This window comes from Onthophagus taurus, chromosome 7 (assembly GCF_036711975.1).
Source record: "Onthophagus taurus isolate NC chromosome 7, IU_Otau_3.0, whole genome shotgun sequence".
NCBI classification, from domain to species: domain Eukaryota; kingdom Metazoa; phylum Arthropoda; class Insecta; order Coleoptera; family Scarabaeidae; genus Onthophagus; species Onthophagus taurus.
Window position 1 is genome coordinate 19,055,464 of NC_091972.1, and position 13,064 is coordinate 19,068,527.

A 13,064-nucleotide genomic window follows, 5' to 3' on the forward strand; every position below is an offset into this window, starting at 1 on the left:
TGAGGATCATGGGTCGAGTTGGCGATTGAAGTAGGTACCTTAAGAACGCTCTTTATAGCTTTGGTTGTATCTAGAAAATTCAATACGCTTCAGGAATATGGTATCCTATTTATACGTCGCATCGGCTGATGATTGAACAAGTTCAGCGTCGCTTTTTAAAGTTTCTTATCGTATGGATGGTCAATATCCGCCAAGAGGGGTGAACTACTTGGATCTACTGCATCACCACGAATTTCCTCCTCTACAAACCAGAAGAATAGACCAGAGTGCATCATACTTGCAGAGGTTCTGGTGTAGTGAGATGGATTGTGCTTGGTTATTGTCGCGAGTTAATTCAGTGATGCCGCAAATAAAAATTCTGGAAAGATTTCTTTCTGCTTATTTCAAGGATTGTGAGGATGAGGAATACTTAGACGTGGAGGGTAACATTTTCTCTCTAACAAGTATTAATAAAAGTTTTATTAAAAAAATTATAAATTAATATCAATCACAACTTACCATTTGAACTTTAACGCAAGATCACGACTGGAATCTCTTCCATACGGCCTTATTATTATTAACAACTGGGGAATAAAAAGAAATAATAAAAGTAAAATAAACAATTTCTACGGATAAATATTGGAAAGGAATTAAATTTAAAATGTTGTTAATTAATAAATTATGAAACAAAAATTTTTTCTATATATATTTTTTTATAAAAATTAGAATAATTAATAGTTAAATATTAAATTTAAATATATATAGGCCCAATATTACTAATAAAAAGATTAATGTCAAATATTAAAAGTAACGCTCTTTGAAATCCCCGTTTTGTAACTTTTGCAAAGGGCGCTTTCAAAAGCTTGCAAATATTTATTCGCTTTAGCAAATAAAATTTTAACATGATCATCACTTTTATCAACGGTAGAATTTAACGTCGATAAAATATCAAAAACTTGTGTTATTTGAGTCAAAACCTCCTCCTTTGACATAATCTTTTTCGCCTCCTTCTCTTCTGTATCCAAAATCTGTTTCAATTCTTCAAAAAAATTCGATTTATACGGCGAAATTACCACGGAATTTTTCTCGCAATTATGCATAACTCTCAACCGTGATTCTAACTCTTCTTTTCGTCGTTCCGCTTCCGCTAATTCTTCTTGTTGTCGTTTCGTAGTCTCGATGTATCTCCTTTCCCAATAAGCTTTAGCCGAATCACGTTTTTCCTCAGCTTCTTGTAATTTATGTCGTAAATCTTCGAGTTCATCGATGCAAATAATTGAGGATTCGGCTCTTCTCTCGCATTCTTGTCGTAAGGCCCTTAATCTTTCAACTTCCGCCTGTAATTCTTTTATAATTCGATCGTGCGAATTTTCATTGACTCGGACGCGGTTTATAATTGAACGAGCTTGACACGCATATCTTAAAGTCGCCAAGGTTTCTTCTAATTGGGAATTAGCAGGAGATATTGTTGCTAACATTGATGTTAAAGAATTTCCGCCTAAACTTTCCTAAAAATAAAGAATTAATTTTTTTGTATAAAATGATTAAATTTTCTTTAAATTACTCTTAATAACCAAGTTAAAACTGATTCGCGATAGGGCACAAATTGATTATTTTTTTTGTGATCAGATAAAGCACAAATAACTTTTCCTAAAGTTAATAATGATTTATTAATATAAACCCCTTGTTTAGTTTTTTCATCCTTTGAACTTGAATTTCCCAATCTTTCACTCCCAGCTAAATCAATCAAGCTAATTTTGCTTCTTCTACTTGAATTAGTTTCTTCGTCCTCCAACAAGCTTAATTCAATTGAGAAAATGCTGTGTGATCTGGATGATTTTTCATTCATTGCTGTTGCAGCTGTGGCTCGATTTTTATTCCCCATAATTAACCATTCTCGTAACTCCTCATAAGAATTAACTGAGTGAACACTTAAATTGACTACATAAGGCCCCCATTCCGGATGTTCGCGCACTTTTAACGCCGTTTTTTCAGTATCTTTTGTACTAACAGCTAAGAGATCATAAATTTTTTCATTATAAATCTCGAAATAACTAACATCAATGCTGACTGATTTAATATTATCAAGTTCTGTGATGTGTTTTGATTTCTCAAACAATCTCTGACAAAATCTTGGGATAATCCCGGTACGTTCATCAATATGAAACATCGTATCACCCATCATACTGTAACTTTTTCCAGAACCTGTTTGTCCATAAGCAAATAAACATCCATTATAGCCTTTAAAGGCGCTATCAAGTATAGGATCGCCCAATACGTTAAAAATACTTTCTTGACTAGAATAATTTTCATCTTTAGGATCACAAGACCAAAATATATGATCATACTCGAAATAATGATTCATATTCCCCATTCCAGGTGCGTTTGAAGGAATTACAAGCCCCTTTCCTTCAATTCTAACCATATTGGAGGACCCTACATACGATAATTCCCTCGCATTCATAGGCCTAATCCTTACAGCAACCGTTAAGTTACTGATTTCATCATTTTTATCACGACTACTTCGTGCTTTTAAAACAGGAGTTTCAATAATCACTTTATTGTAACATTTTGGGGTTTGAGTAATTGAATTATAATTTCCGTGCATTCGTTTCGGTGTTACACCCATTTCGTCGTTTTCTTTACTCGTTCTTGCACGAATTTTAGCAGATTTCGGCGTTTCAAAGTTATTACTAACTGGGATTTTACACCCACGATTCGACGTTAATTTTGGAGTACACGGTGCGGAAACGGCCATTATTAACTAATCTAATAACTCCTTTTAAAATAAACAATAAAGAACTGTTTGTAAATTAATTGTAAAACTTTAAAATCACTTATTAAACGACACGTGTTCTTTGGGGGTTTGTATATGTTTATGTCCGTTAAAAACTTCAAATTCAGATGACGTAATACCAACCTAAAACTGGTTTGAAATGAAAATATTCTAGATATTTATTTTAAAATCAGAAAAAACACATAAATATATTATTTAAAATAATAAATATTAATCATTATTGATTATGATTAAGTTATTAAATGTAAAAATGTTACATAAAACAACTTTAATTAATTTAATTTGATTTATGTCACTTAAACCCATCACCGATAGATGGCAGCACAAATAAAGTTATCTTAAAAATTAAAGGTTATAAAATGGAATGTTTTATTTAAACATTTACGTAGATACAAAATATTAAACTTATTAACTAACTAATTTTGTGTTTATGTAGTAGCAAACAAATACAATAAAGCTTTAGCGAATTGAAAGATTTCAGATCCACCAAGTTTTGATTCACCATAAACTCTATCGACGAACGTAATGGGGACCTCACCCACAGTAAAATTAAACTGTCTCGCCCTTATAATCATCTCCATTTGAAAAACATAACCTTTTGAAACGCAGCTTTCAATTAGCATTTGTAAAACATGTTTTTTATATAAACGAAAAGAGCCAGTTAAATCAGAAGCTCCTGGTCTTAAAAGAAGCTGTGTAAGGAAATTAGCTCCTCTTGAGATAAGTTTACGTTTGAAATCCCAACCGTTTACACCTCCAGTGCCTTTGTATCGCGTTCCTGAGACTACATCGAAATTCTGTGATTCTTGTAGTTTGATAAATTCAGGAATGAATTTTGGCTATAAAAAAATATATTTAGTAACATTGTGATTATGTTAGTATGTGGATTTACATGATGACTTAAATCTGCATCCATAATTATAATAAAGTCTCCTGTGGCGTGTTTAATTCCATGAATATAAGCTGTACCCAAACCTAACTTTCTTTCTCTTGGTCTAAGCACAATTTTTGATTCTCCATAAATCTTTTGTAATTGTTTAGCTGCCTCAAGGGTCCCATCCGGGCTTCCATCATCAATTACTATGATTTCGTAATCAATACCGCTTTAAAAACGTTTTAAATTATTATACAATAACATAACCTCAAATAAAAAAATTACCTTTTATTCATGTATTTTACGATTAACCAAATTATAATTGGCAAATTTTCTACTTCGTTGTAAGTAGGTAATAGTATAGAATATTTATTTGAGGACATTTTCGTGTAAATATGTAGAAAAATCTGTTAAAACAACACTTTGACGTTTAGTTTTGACGTTTACATAACCTCACAAACTGTAGTAATTATAAAATGAGAAAAATTAATAAAGTAATCGTTGTGGGATGAAAAGGGTCGGAAAAACGTCTATTTTGGAGCAAGTTATTTAAGGAAATTTTTCTGTTTTCTGTAAATATGTAGAAAAATCTGTTAAAACAACACTTTTGACGTTTCGTTTTGACGTTTACATAACCTCACACATTTTCTTGTCATATGTTGCACAATTTTTTTGAAATAAAATGGGAAAAACTAGTAAAGTAGTCGTTTGTGGGATGAAAGGGGTTGGAAAAACGTCTATTTTGGAACAAGTTATTTACGGAAATGTTTCTCCATCAACGGTAAATTATCTTAAATTATTTTTTTTTATTTAATTAATTTCAAATAAATTAAGGAATTTTATCCTACAATCGAAGATATTTACGTAGCTAACATAGAATCCGATCGTGGAACACGTGAAAAAGTTCGATTCTATGATACAGCTGGTATACAATACTCTCAAACATCAACAGCTAATGGAACAACAAGCCACCAACTCCCCCGGCATTACTTATCTTTAGCCGATGGATACATATTGATTTATGATACTGATAAACCAGAGTCACTTGACGTTTTAGTAGGGTTAAAAAAAGATATTGATAAAAACAAAGATAAAAAAGAGGTTACCATAATAGTAGTGGGTAACAAAACTAAAGAATGCGAAAACAATTTTGAATCAACATTAAATAAAGCATCAAATTGGTCGAATCGAGAAAAAGTGAGACATTTTACAGCTTCAGCTATGCAAAGAGCGTCTCTTTACGAAGCTTTCATTTATATTACAAGCAAATTAAACCCACCACCAAGTAAAAGTAGCTTTTCTCAACTCTCTATGGTTCGTAAAGCAAGTAGTGGAAAAGATTCTGGATAGTATTTGGATCAAAATTGTTTTGACTTCATTAAAGAAAAGATTAAAAATATTCTAACATGTTCGAGTACATGTAAAATTTAACTCGAAAAAGTATTTATTAAAAGCTTATTTAAAAATTAATATAGGTCTGATTAATAAATATTAAAAGTATCTTATCATTTTTTGTTTAATTTAAAAATATTCCCAATTATCATATCAACCTTTAAGAGGTTGAAACGTTTCGCAAAAAAAGTGTAGAAAAAAAAACGATAATAAAAGTCACACCTCCTTTACGTAAGCATGGATAAAGAAAGAAAAAATATGTGTTATAAAATTCATGGTCAACGAGAGAACTAAAAAGAATGCACTTTTATTATTATTCCAACATCTTTTCCTGATGATAAAAATATTCATGTGGTATAATTCACCATGATTTTAGGTAGAAACGTTTTAATCCTTGTTTTTGAACAAGCTTATTAGGTCTCATATGGGCTTTCATTTCATCATCAACAATGTTGCTTTAATAAGTTTAAAATCATTATTAGATGATAACATAACACTAATAAAAAAACTCTTTGTTCATCTATTTTACAATTAACCAAAGTATAATTACCAATATACATAGCATATTTTTATTGAACTAAAACTTGCACAGGACTTAGAACTAGAAACATTCGGGTTAACCATGCATCTCTTAAGACGGCTAAACCCGTCTTCTAAGTCTTTTTTTGTTGCTGCCGGGCTGGGGGGAGCGGCCCATCTTGTCACTGCGATCTGTAAGATCTATTGTTACGCCCTCCAAAAGTTTAGGGCAGATCTAGGTCCTTAATGAACCTTAGTATTGCTTCAAAGCCTTGTTCATTTAAGTCAGTAAGTGTCAGGCAAACCCTCGCTGCCTCTTTGGACAGCTTGTCCGCCTTTTCATTACCCACAATGTCTCTGTATTTAGACCTGTCGGCAGTCTCTAGTCTTCAGAAAGCAGTATTTAGTCTTCTAGAAGTAGTATCTAGTCTTCTGCCAAAGTTATGTATGTTTTCTCCAAAATATTTTATCTTTCTTTTGCAATATTTAGACCTGTTAGCAGTATCTAGTCTTCAGAAAGCAGTATTTAGTCTCCACAAAGCAATTTTAGTCTTAAGAAGGCAGTATTTAGTGTTCCAGACGCTGTATTTAGACCTGTCGGAAGTATCTAGTTTTCAGAAAGCAATATTTAGTCTTCTAGAAGTAGTATCTAGTCTTCTGCGAACGTTATGTATGTTTTCTCCAAAATATTTTATCTTTCTTTTGCAATATTTAGACCTGTTAGCAGTATCTAGTCTTCAGAAAGCTGTATTTAGTGTCCACAAAGCAATTTTATTCTTTAAAAGGCAGTATTTAGTGTTCCAGACGCTGTATTTGGACCTGTCGGAAGTATCTAGTTTTCAGAAAGCAATATTTACTCTTCTAGAAGTAATATCTAGTCTTCTGCCAACGTTATGTATGTTTTCTCCAACAATATCTTATCTTTCTTTTGCAGTATTTTGACCTGTCGGCAGTATCTAGTCTTCAGAAAGCAGTATTTAGTTTTTTAGAAACAGTATCTAGTCTTCTGCCAACGTTATGTATGTTTTGTTCTTGATACTGACAGCAACTTCTTTCTGGGTGTCTATCATCATCTTTTTGGGAGCCTCTGATTATCTATACGGATCTTGTACCACCCGGTACCTCATTTCTGCAGCTGTTACTTTACTTTTGTGCTTATCCTGCATTGGCAAAGTTTCCGTATTGGTAATTTCCTGTCCTGTGCAATAACAAGACAAGTTCATTGGTTTCTTGTTCATATTCTTCGCATTCTTTTATTGAACACATAAGTATTGCCATGAAAAATCATATTTGGTTTATAATCAATTTTTTATTTTCTCTGAACAGTAATTTCAGACTTCATGTGGACTTTGAACAATGTAATTCCTTTTTTGCTGAAGTCTAATTTATAACTATTGCAATTTCAGACTGTTTCTTGCAAATTAACCTTCTGACCAGAGTATTCCCGACTATTACCTTAAGTTTGGTTTTTCACCAGTATAATTCTTAAATTTTTGCTGAAGTATGGATTATGATTATTCCAGTCTTTTTTAAGTTTATTTAGATTTCTTTGATTATATATTTTTTTTTAATTAAAATGCATGCCGCCCAAAATGCTTGGTGGGGGGGCGCCACTCCAATTCCCGCACCCTGGTGCTTCATTTGCTAGCGCCGGCAATGGTAAAGATGTTTATCGATGCACTTTTCTGTCTTTTCTCAAGGTTCAAAACGGTGCAGAAGTTTATAGCAAGACCTTCAGTCTGAAAAATAGTTGTATCCGAGCTTAAGGGCATCTTCATGTGGCTTTTTAGTGTTTTGTTGCCCATACTTACTCCGGATGCAGCTGTCTTTGAAGCGTCGGTGTACCAGGCCACGGTTCCTGTTTTGAATTGAAGCTCACCCTTCGTTCATTCTTCCCTACTTCTAAACATAACCTTGTATGGCTGATCAAAATTATATTTTGTCGGTATAAGATTCGTTTTAATTTGAATTAAGTGTCCTCTGAGGTTACTCCGAATCAGCTTGAGTGATGAAGAGCATGTCTTCAGTGACAAGGCACTCAAAGCTGTCACTTTTGTATGTACAGGGTGGGAAAATTTGGGTGTTATTATAGGCTATCTCAAAAACTATAAGAGATACGGAAAAAGTAGGTGCCATGTCCAGGTCTCTTTTTTCGAGACTAATCCAATGCCGTAAACACTAAACTTCTATCTTCTTTTGTTTTTAAGTTATAGCCAAAAAGTCAAATTTTCGTAATTTCAAAAAATGCTCATATTTCGTTTATTTTTCAAATTAGAGAAATGAGGTTGATACGTTCTTAAAACACATTTTTAAATAGAATATACTGCCGTTGAAACATTTTAAACATACTTGATGATTTTTGAGATACAACACAAAGTTGTGTTTTTTTAAATACAAACTATACTTGATTATGATGTTACTGAAAAGAGCATACTTTTAGCTTTCCAAAAATACTTTCTTCTTTGCAAAAAATAAGCGTTTATTTTCAATTCCAAAATAGTAAGCGCCATGGTTCAAAATTTTGATTGAATGGTTTTGCACGAATATGACAGAACAAAGGTGGTTGGTTTTGTATCATTATTCAGGATAAAGTTGGTTTTGTACCAACGAATAAAAACTTTGAATAGTTAATTTTAATTTCTCAGCATCTTATCCCTGATTTTATTCACCAATAAAAAATGGTTAGCAAGTAAAATTTGTTTATTAAAAATATAAGAAATGTATTAATTAATGAATAATTAAATATGGACAACTTCAGGAACTAAACAGTCACAAACTGTCATCTTCTTCTACTACACTTACTGATTGTAAGGTTAGAACAGTTTCGAATCAATGAATGAAATCTTCGATAGTATTTTCCCACTTTTCCCCAAACATAAGATTTAAAAGTTTTTTGATATCAGCAATCTTTTTTTTTGAAATTGGGTGAGATAGAGGAAAATTAGGGATCATAATCTGAAACACCGTTTCAACGAAATATCAAGGGTGTTAGGTATATTTTTGGAAAGGAAACTCTATGCACTCGTCGAATTTGCAAAAATATACACGAATCGAGTTACAAAGAGGAACAAAATTTTTATTACTGATTTTTCAAACTTATCTCAGCATAAATAATGCGTCGGATATTTTCAAACTACTAAACCGCATGAATTTTATACTCTAACTATAAAAGTTAACTAATTATTCTAATTTTTATGTAAAAATTGGACTTTTTTCTAAATTGAAAATTGAAGTTCAATTTATGATATGTAACCATAAAAACCATAAAACTTATGTTGGTGAGATTAAGCCTTTTCATGCGATGTTAACCCTGAAAGGGAGAATTTATTTAGTACTGTACTATGGTACTAGTGAATCATGTTTTCGTGTAGTTATACAAAAATTCCAGCAAAAATATCCGGACACAAGAATATCTCACGTGAGACTCGCAAACTGATGAAAAAAAATTTTGACACGGGTTCTGTATTATCCATAAAGAGGCAGACAAAGAGACTAAATGAGGAAGACGCTGCTTTTCAGATAGCTTTTCAACAAATGACATTGTTTCTTCCCAGCATTGTCGTTATTGCAGCGATGTAAATCCCATTACCCTTAAATTTTATACGGTTAATGTACTTTCAGCAGGACAGTTGCCCAGCTTACCATTCTCACATTTTGCCAAATGGTTAAATTTACAATTTCGTCAAAAATGGATTGAACGAAATAGTCCTATTTGATGGCCAGCACGTAGTCCTGATCTTACAATTATGGATTTCTATTTTTGGGGACGATTGAAACAAATTGTTTACAGTTTCTATATCTCTTACGGTTTCAGAGATACAGGGTCTTTTTCAAAAAAGTGCATTTTCTAAAAGTCGTCATCACTTTTTTCTTATTGATAAATCTTCCTTTCTGTGAAAACATTTCCAAAGCAACTTTTTATGTAGAATTCGATGGAATAGTTACCTTTCCCTCAAAGCAATATTTTAGCAGTTATTGACAAGAAAATGGTTTTTTAAATGGAACAACCTAAAAATTTTTTGCAAATTCGACGAGTGCATAGTATTTCCTTTCCAAAAATATACCTAGCACCCTTGATATTTCGTTCAAGTCTTCTTTGAAATATACAACTTTAAAACTTATATGTGCAGTTTTTGAAAAATTTGCGGTTGTCGCCATTAAATTTCTTATAAAAATCGAGCCTCAGACAGTGATATCATTTTTCCTTTATATTTTATAGAAAGAGGTGTTTCCTTTTAAAAGTATCCAATTTGGCCCAGCCTGTACATACAAAAGAGATAGATTTGAGTGCCTTGTCACTGAAGACATGTTCTTCATCACTCAAGCTGATTGGGAGTAACCTCAGAGGACACTTAATTCAAATTAAAACGAATCTTATACCGACAAAATATAATTTCGATCAGCTATACAAGGTTATGTTTAGAAGCAGGGAAGAATGGACGAAGGGTGAGCTTCAATTCAAAACAGGAGCCGTGGCCTGGTACACCGATGCTTCAAAGACAGCTGCATCCGGAGTAGGTAATGGCAACAAAACACTAAAAAGCCACATGAAGATGCCCTTAAGCTCGGGTACAACCATTTTTCAGACTGGAGGTAATTGTGGGTAATGAAACGGCGGACAAGCTGTCCAAAGAGGCAGCGAGGGTTTGCCTGACACTTACTGACTTTAAGAAACAAGGCTTTGAAGCAATATTAAGGTTCATTAAGGACCTAGATCTGCCCTAAACCTTTGGAGGGCGTAACAATAGATTTTACAGGTCGCAGTGATGAGAGGGGCCGCTCCCCCCAACCCGGGAGCAACAAAAAAAGACCTAGAACTAAAAACATTCGGGTTAACCATGCATCTCTTAAGACGGCTAAACTCGAATGTTTGCAGTTCTAAGTCCTGTGCAAGTTTTAGTTCAATAAAAATATACTACATATATGATTTATACTTTCATGTATTTATATAAAAAATAATGATGTTATTGCTAATTTCATGCTTTCAAAATTCGTTTTCTAAATACCAAATTTATTTTTACTAATATTCTACTAATTTGTTTCTTCCCTCCAAACAGAGATGGCGCTCTTTATTAAAAACTAGGCCAATCCAAGGTTTGTAAAGCGTATTGTACCAATATATATGGGCCAATCCTGCTTAATTTCCAGGTTTTTGGAAACTTGGATTCTTGATTGTGAAGTTAAAGATGTTAAAATTCAGGTACAATCTTTGTCTATGAATGTAAGGCTATCATCTGGATTCATAAATATTAAAATAATAAAATAGTCTCTTTATCATAGTATTTTAGATGATCAAATAATTTTGGAAAAATGAGAGTGGGTTTAGCCACTCTAATTTTAAGTGCAATAGTTGCAACAGTTCTCAGTATTCGCGTTAACAAAAACACGCAAAATCAACAGCAGACGCAAACATAGACTTCATTGATAAAACTGATAACCTAGTAAAGCAAACTGCCAAAATATCCCTTTCTAAGTACTATGAAGGTCAGTTAGAGGTCAACGTTTTTAATACTTATTAAACAATACCACTTCACAAAGTACTTCCGCATTTTTTATAAATACATTATTGATTAGATAACAAATTAACATTTTATTAAATTTTTTCTTTACTAATTTTTTTATTATAATTTTTTTTCGTAGGTTTTATATTTATAGAATTGGTTTCCGTTAATGGAAAAGTACACACCTCTTACGATATAAAATTACGAAACCTTGACCTTAGAGCAGAACGCCAGACAGGCGCCGAAAGAAATTTTCTGATTGGCTCGCGTTTGGAGGAGTGTTTCTGATGCAACACCAGCCGGTTGTTGCTTGCGTGGATTGTAACAGATGTTTACGTGTTGTCCTCGTTCTGAACCGATAGCAGCGTCACCTGACTCGCGAGGCCTTTTCAAATACCGAGCGTAGAAAATCCGCGAACAGTTATTAAGTAATCAAGATAACGCAATAACGTTCAAACTTTTTAGATAATTGTAAAATATTTTTGCCTGACGTAATTTTGCAAACGTTAAAATCAGCAAGATTTCTTAAAAAAATATTACTTTTTTATGTAACCAACATTAGATTTGATGTAACATTTCGATTGTTTGATCTGTAATGAGTATTTTATCCTCATAATAGTTTCTAATAATTCGCAGAAAATATTAAGAAGTTAGTCAAAGTTAAAGAAAACATTTCTTAAGTCAAGGACAACTATCTCGACAATGAGCTTAGAGGCGAAGTTTCAACGAAGTAGCGCACTATTTCAGTGATTGGCCTGGTCGTGCACCTTCCCTGTCGAAAACCATATTATCCAATCATTATAATCTAAGTACGAAGGTTTTCATGGCCGGTGTGAATTGAACTAAAATTAGAACTAACACTAGAAACTTTCGGGTTTTGCTGAACGTCTTTTAAGAAAAGGTTTGACGTTTCGGATGCCATGTTGCAACCTTCTTCAGAAACTGATTCGAAGTGGACAGACTAACAATGGAGAAGGCTGATCGTGAATTCCAGAACACTCGTAATACGCACATCAAGAAGTTTGAAACTCCGGAACGCTGGATACAAAAGAAGAAAAGTAATTGTTTACCAGTAGAAACAATCGTCATCAACAGATCGAGTGTCCCACTAACAAAAGACGAAACCACTGTACTCGCCAAAGGATTGAACTACGCAATCGCCCCGAAGAAGTTCCCAAAAGAGGAACAATCATCTGAGAAGTGGAAGCAGCTGTTCGAGGGATGCCCACACTAAAAGCCGAAGAGATCCGACAAGAAGTTGCGAGAGTACTGAAGTCAGCAAAACCACCGAAATTCAACTTGACGGTTGATGAAAAGAAGGCACTCCGATCTATTAAAGAAAAGTCAGAAATCGTCGTGTTACCTGCAGACAAGGAGCATGCCTAGTTTTAGAAGATTTTCATAAAGTCTTCTCTCGTCTCGCCGATGAACTAATAAGTCTTGTATCAAGTCTCGTCTCGCAACCTCCGCTCTCGTCTCGTCTCGTTTCTCGTACGAGAGTCTCATAAAAGTATCGAAATCTCGTCATGCATCTTATTGTTTTAGTGCAATAATGAATACTTAATGCCGTTACTTTCGAACGTTGGCCTTCTGATTGATGGAAATAGGCTTTGTATACATCTTCAAATTTCTGAATCGAAGTCTCTTTTAATTCTTGGCTCCATCTTGTCATATCAAAAACTTCTATCTTATGCCGCGAATCGAGAATTAAAACTGCAGCATAAATCTAATTAGTTTTACGATAATGCTTTAATATTTTGTCTCTCGCAGCCTGAAAACTAAAAATAAGCTGCCCTTTGACAGCGTTTCGATCTGCCTTTCGGTCCCATGCAAATATTTTGCTCCACCATACGTAATTGGACGTACTTCCCTCCTCCGCGTTTCTTGGAAAGTATTTGAAAGTTGAACGAAATTACGTTTTAACGAAATTACCTCATTCAGTACGAAATAGCAGCTTCTTTAAACAAAAATAACAATTTCAGTTGTGTTTATTACATTATTA

General features: G+C 33.4%; 3 protein-coding genes across 3 annotated transcripts; 1 reads left to right on the forward strand and 2 right to left on the reverse strand.

The window, feature by feature from the left end:
* Window positions 1-723: 723 nt before the first annotated feature.
* LOC111417671 (kinesin family member nebbish) lies at window positions 724-2,826 on the reverse strand. Its single transcript, XM_023050022.2, has 2 exons — window positions 1,544-2,826; window positions 724-1,487 (listed from the first exon to the last, which is right to left on the reverse strand). Exons 1-2 carry the CDS (start codon window positions 2,735-2,737, stop codon window positions 774-776), a joined length of 1,908 nt encoding a protein of 635 aa, XP_022905790.2. The 5' UTR covers window positions 2,738-2,826; the 3' UTR covers window positions 724-773.
* A 295-nt stretch (window positions 2,827-3,121) lies between these two features.
* Window positions 3,122-4,185, reverse strand: LOC111417675 (Dolichyl-phosphate mannosyltransferase subunit 1). Its single transcript, XM_023050025.2, has 3 exons — window positions 3,936-4,185; window positions 3,669-3,879; window positions 3,122-3,615 (listed from the first exon to the last, which is right to left on the reverse strand). Exons 1-3 carry the CDS (start codon window positions 4,031-4,033, stop codon window positions 3,205-3,207), a joined length of 720 nt encoding a protein of 239 aa, XP_022905793.2. The 5' UTR covers window positions 4,034-4,185; the 3' UTR covers window positions 3,122-3,204.
* A 70-nt stretch (window positions 4,186-4,255) lies between these two features.
* LOC111417676 (NFKB inhibitor interacting Ras like 1) lies at window positions 4,256-5,158 on the forward strand. The gene is made up of 2 exons (XM_023050026.2): window positions 4,256-4,431; window positions 4,485-5,158. The coding sequence occupies exons 1-2, from the start codon at window positions 4,333-4,335 to the stop codon at window positions 4,998-5,000; spliced, it is 615 nt and encodes a 204-aa protein (XP_022905794.1). The 5' UTR covers window positions 4,256-4,332; the 3' UTR covers window positions 5,001-5,158.
* Window positions 5,159-13,064: the final 7,906 nt, after the last annotated feature.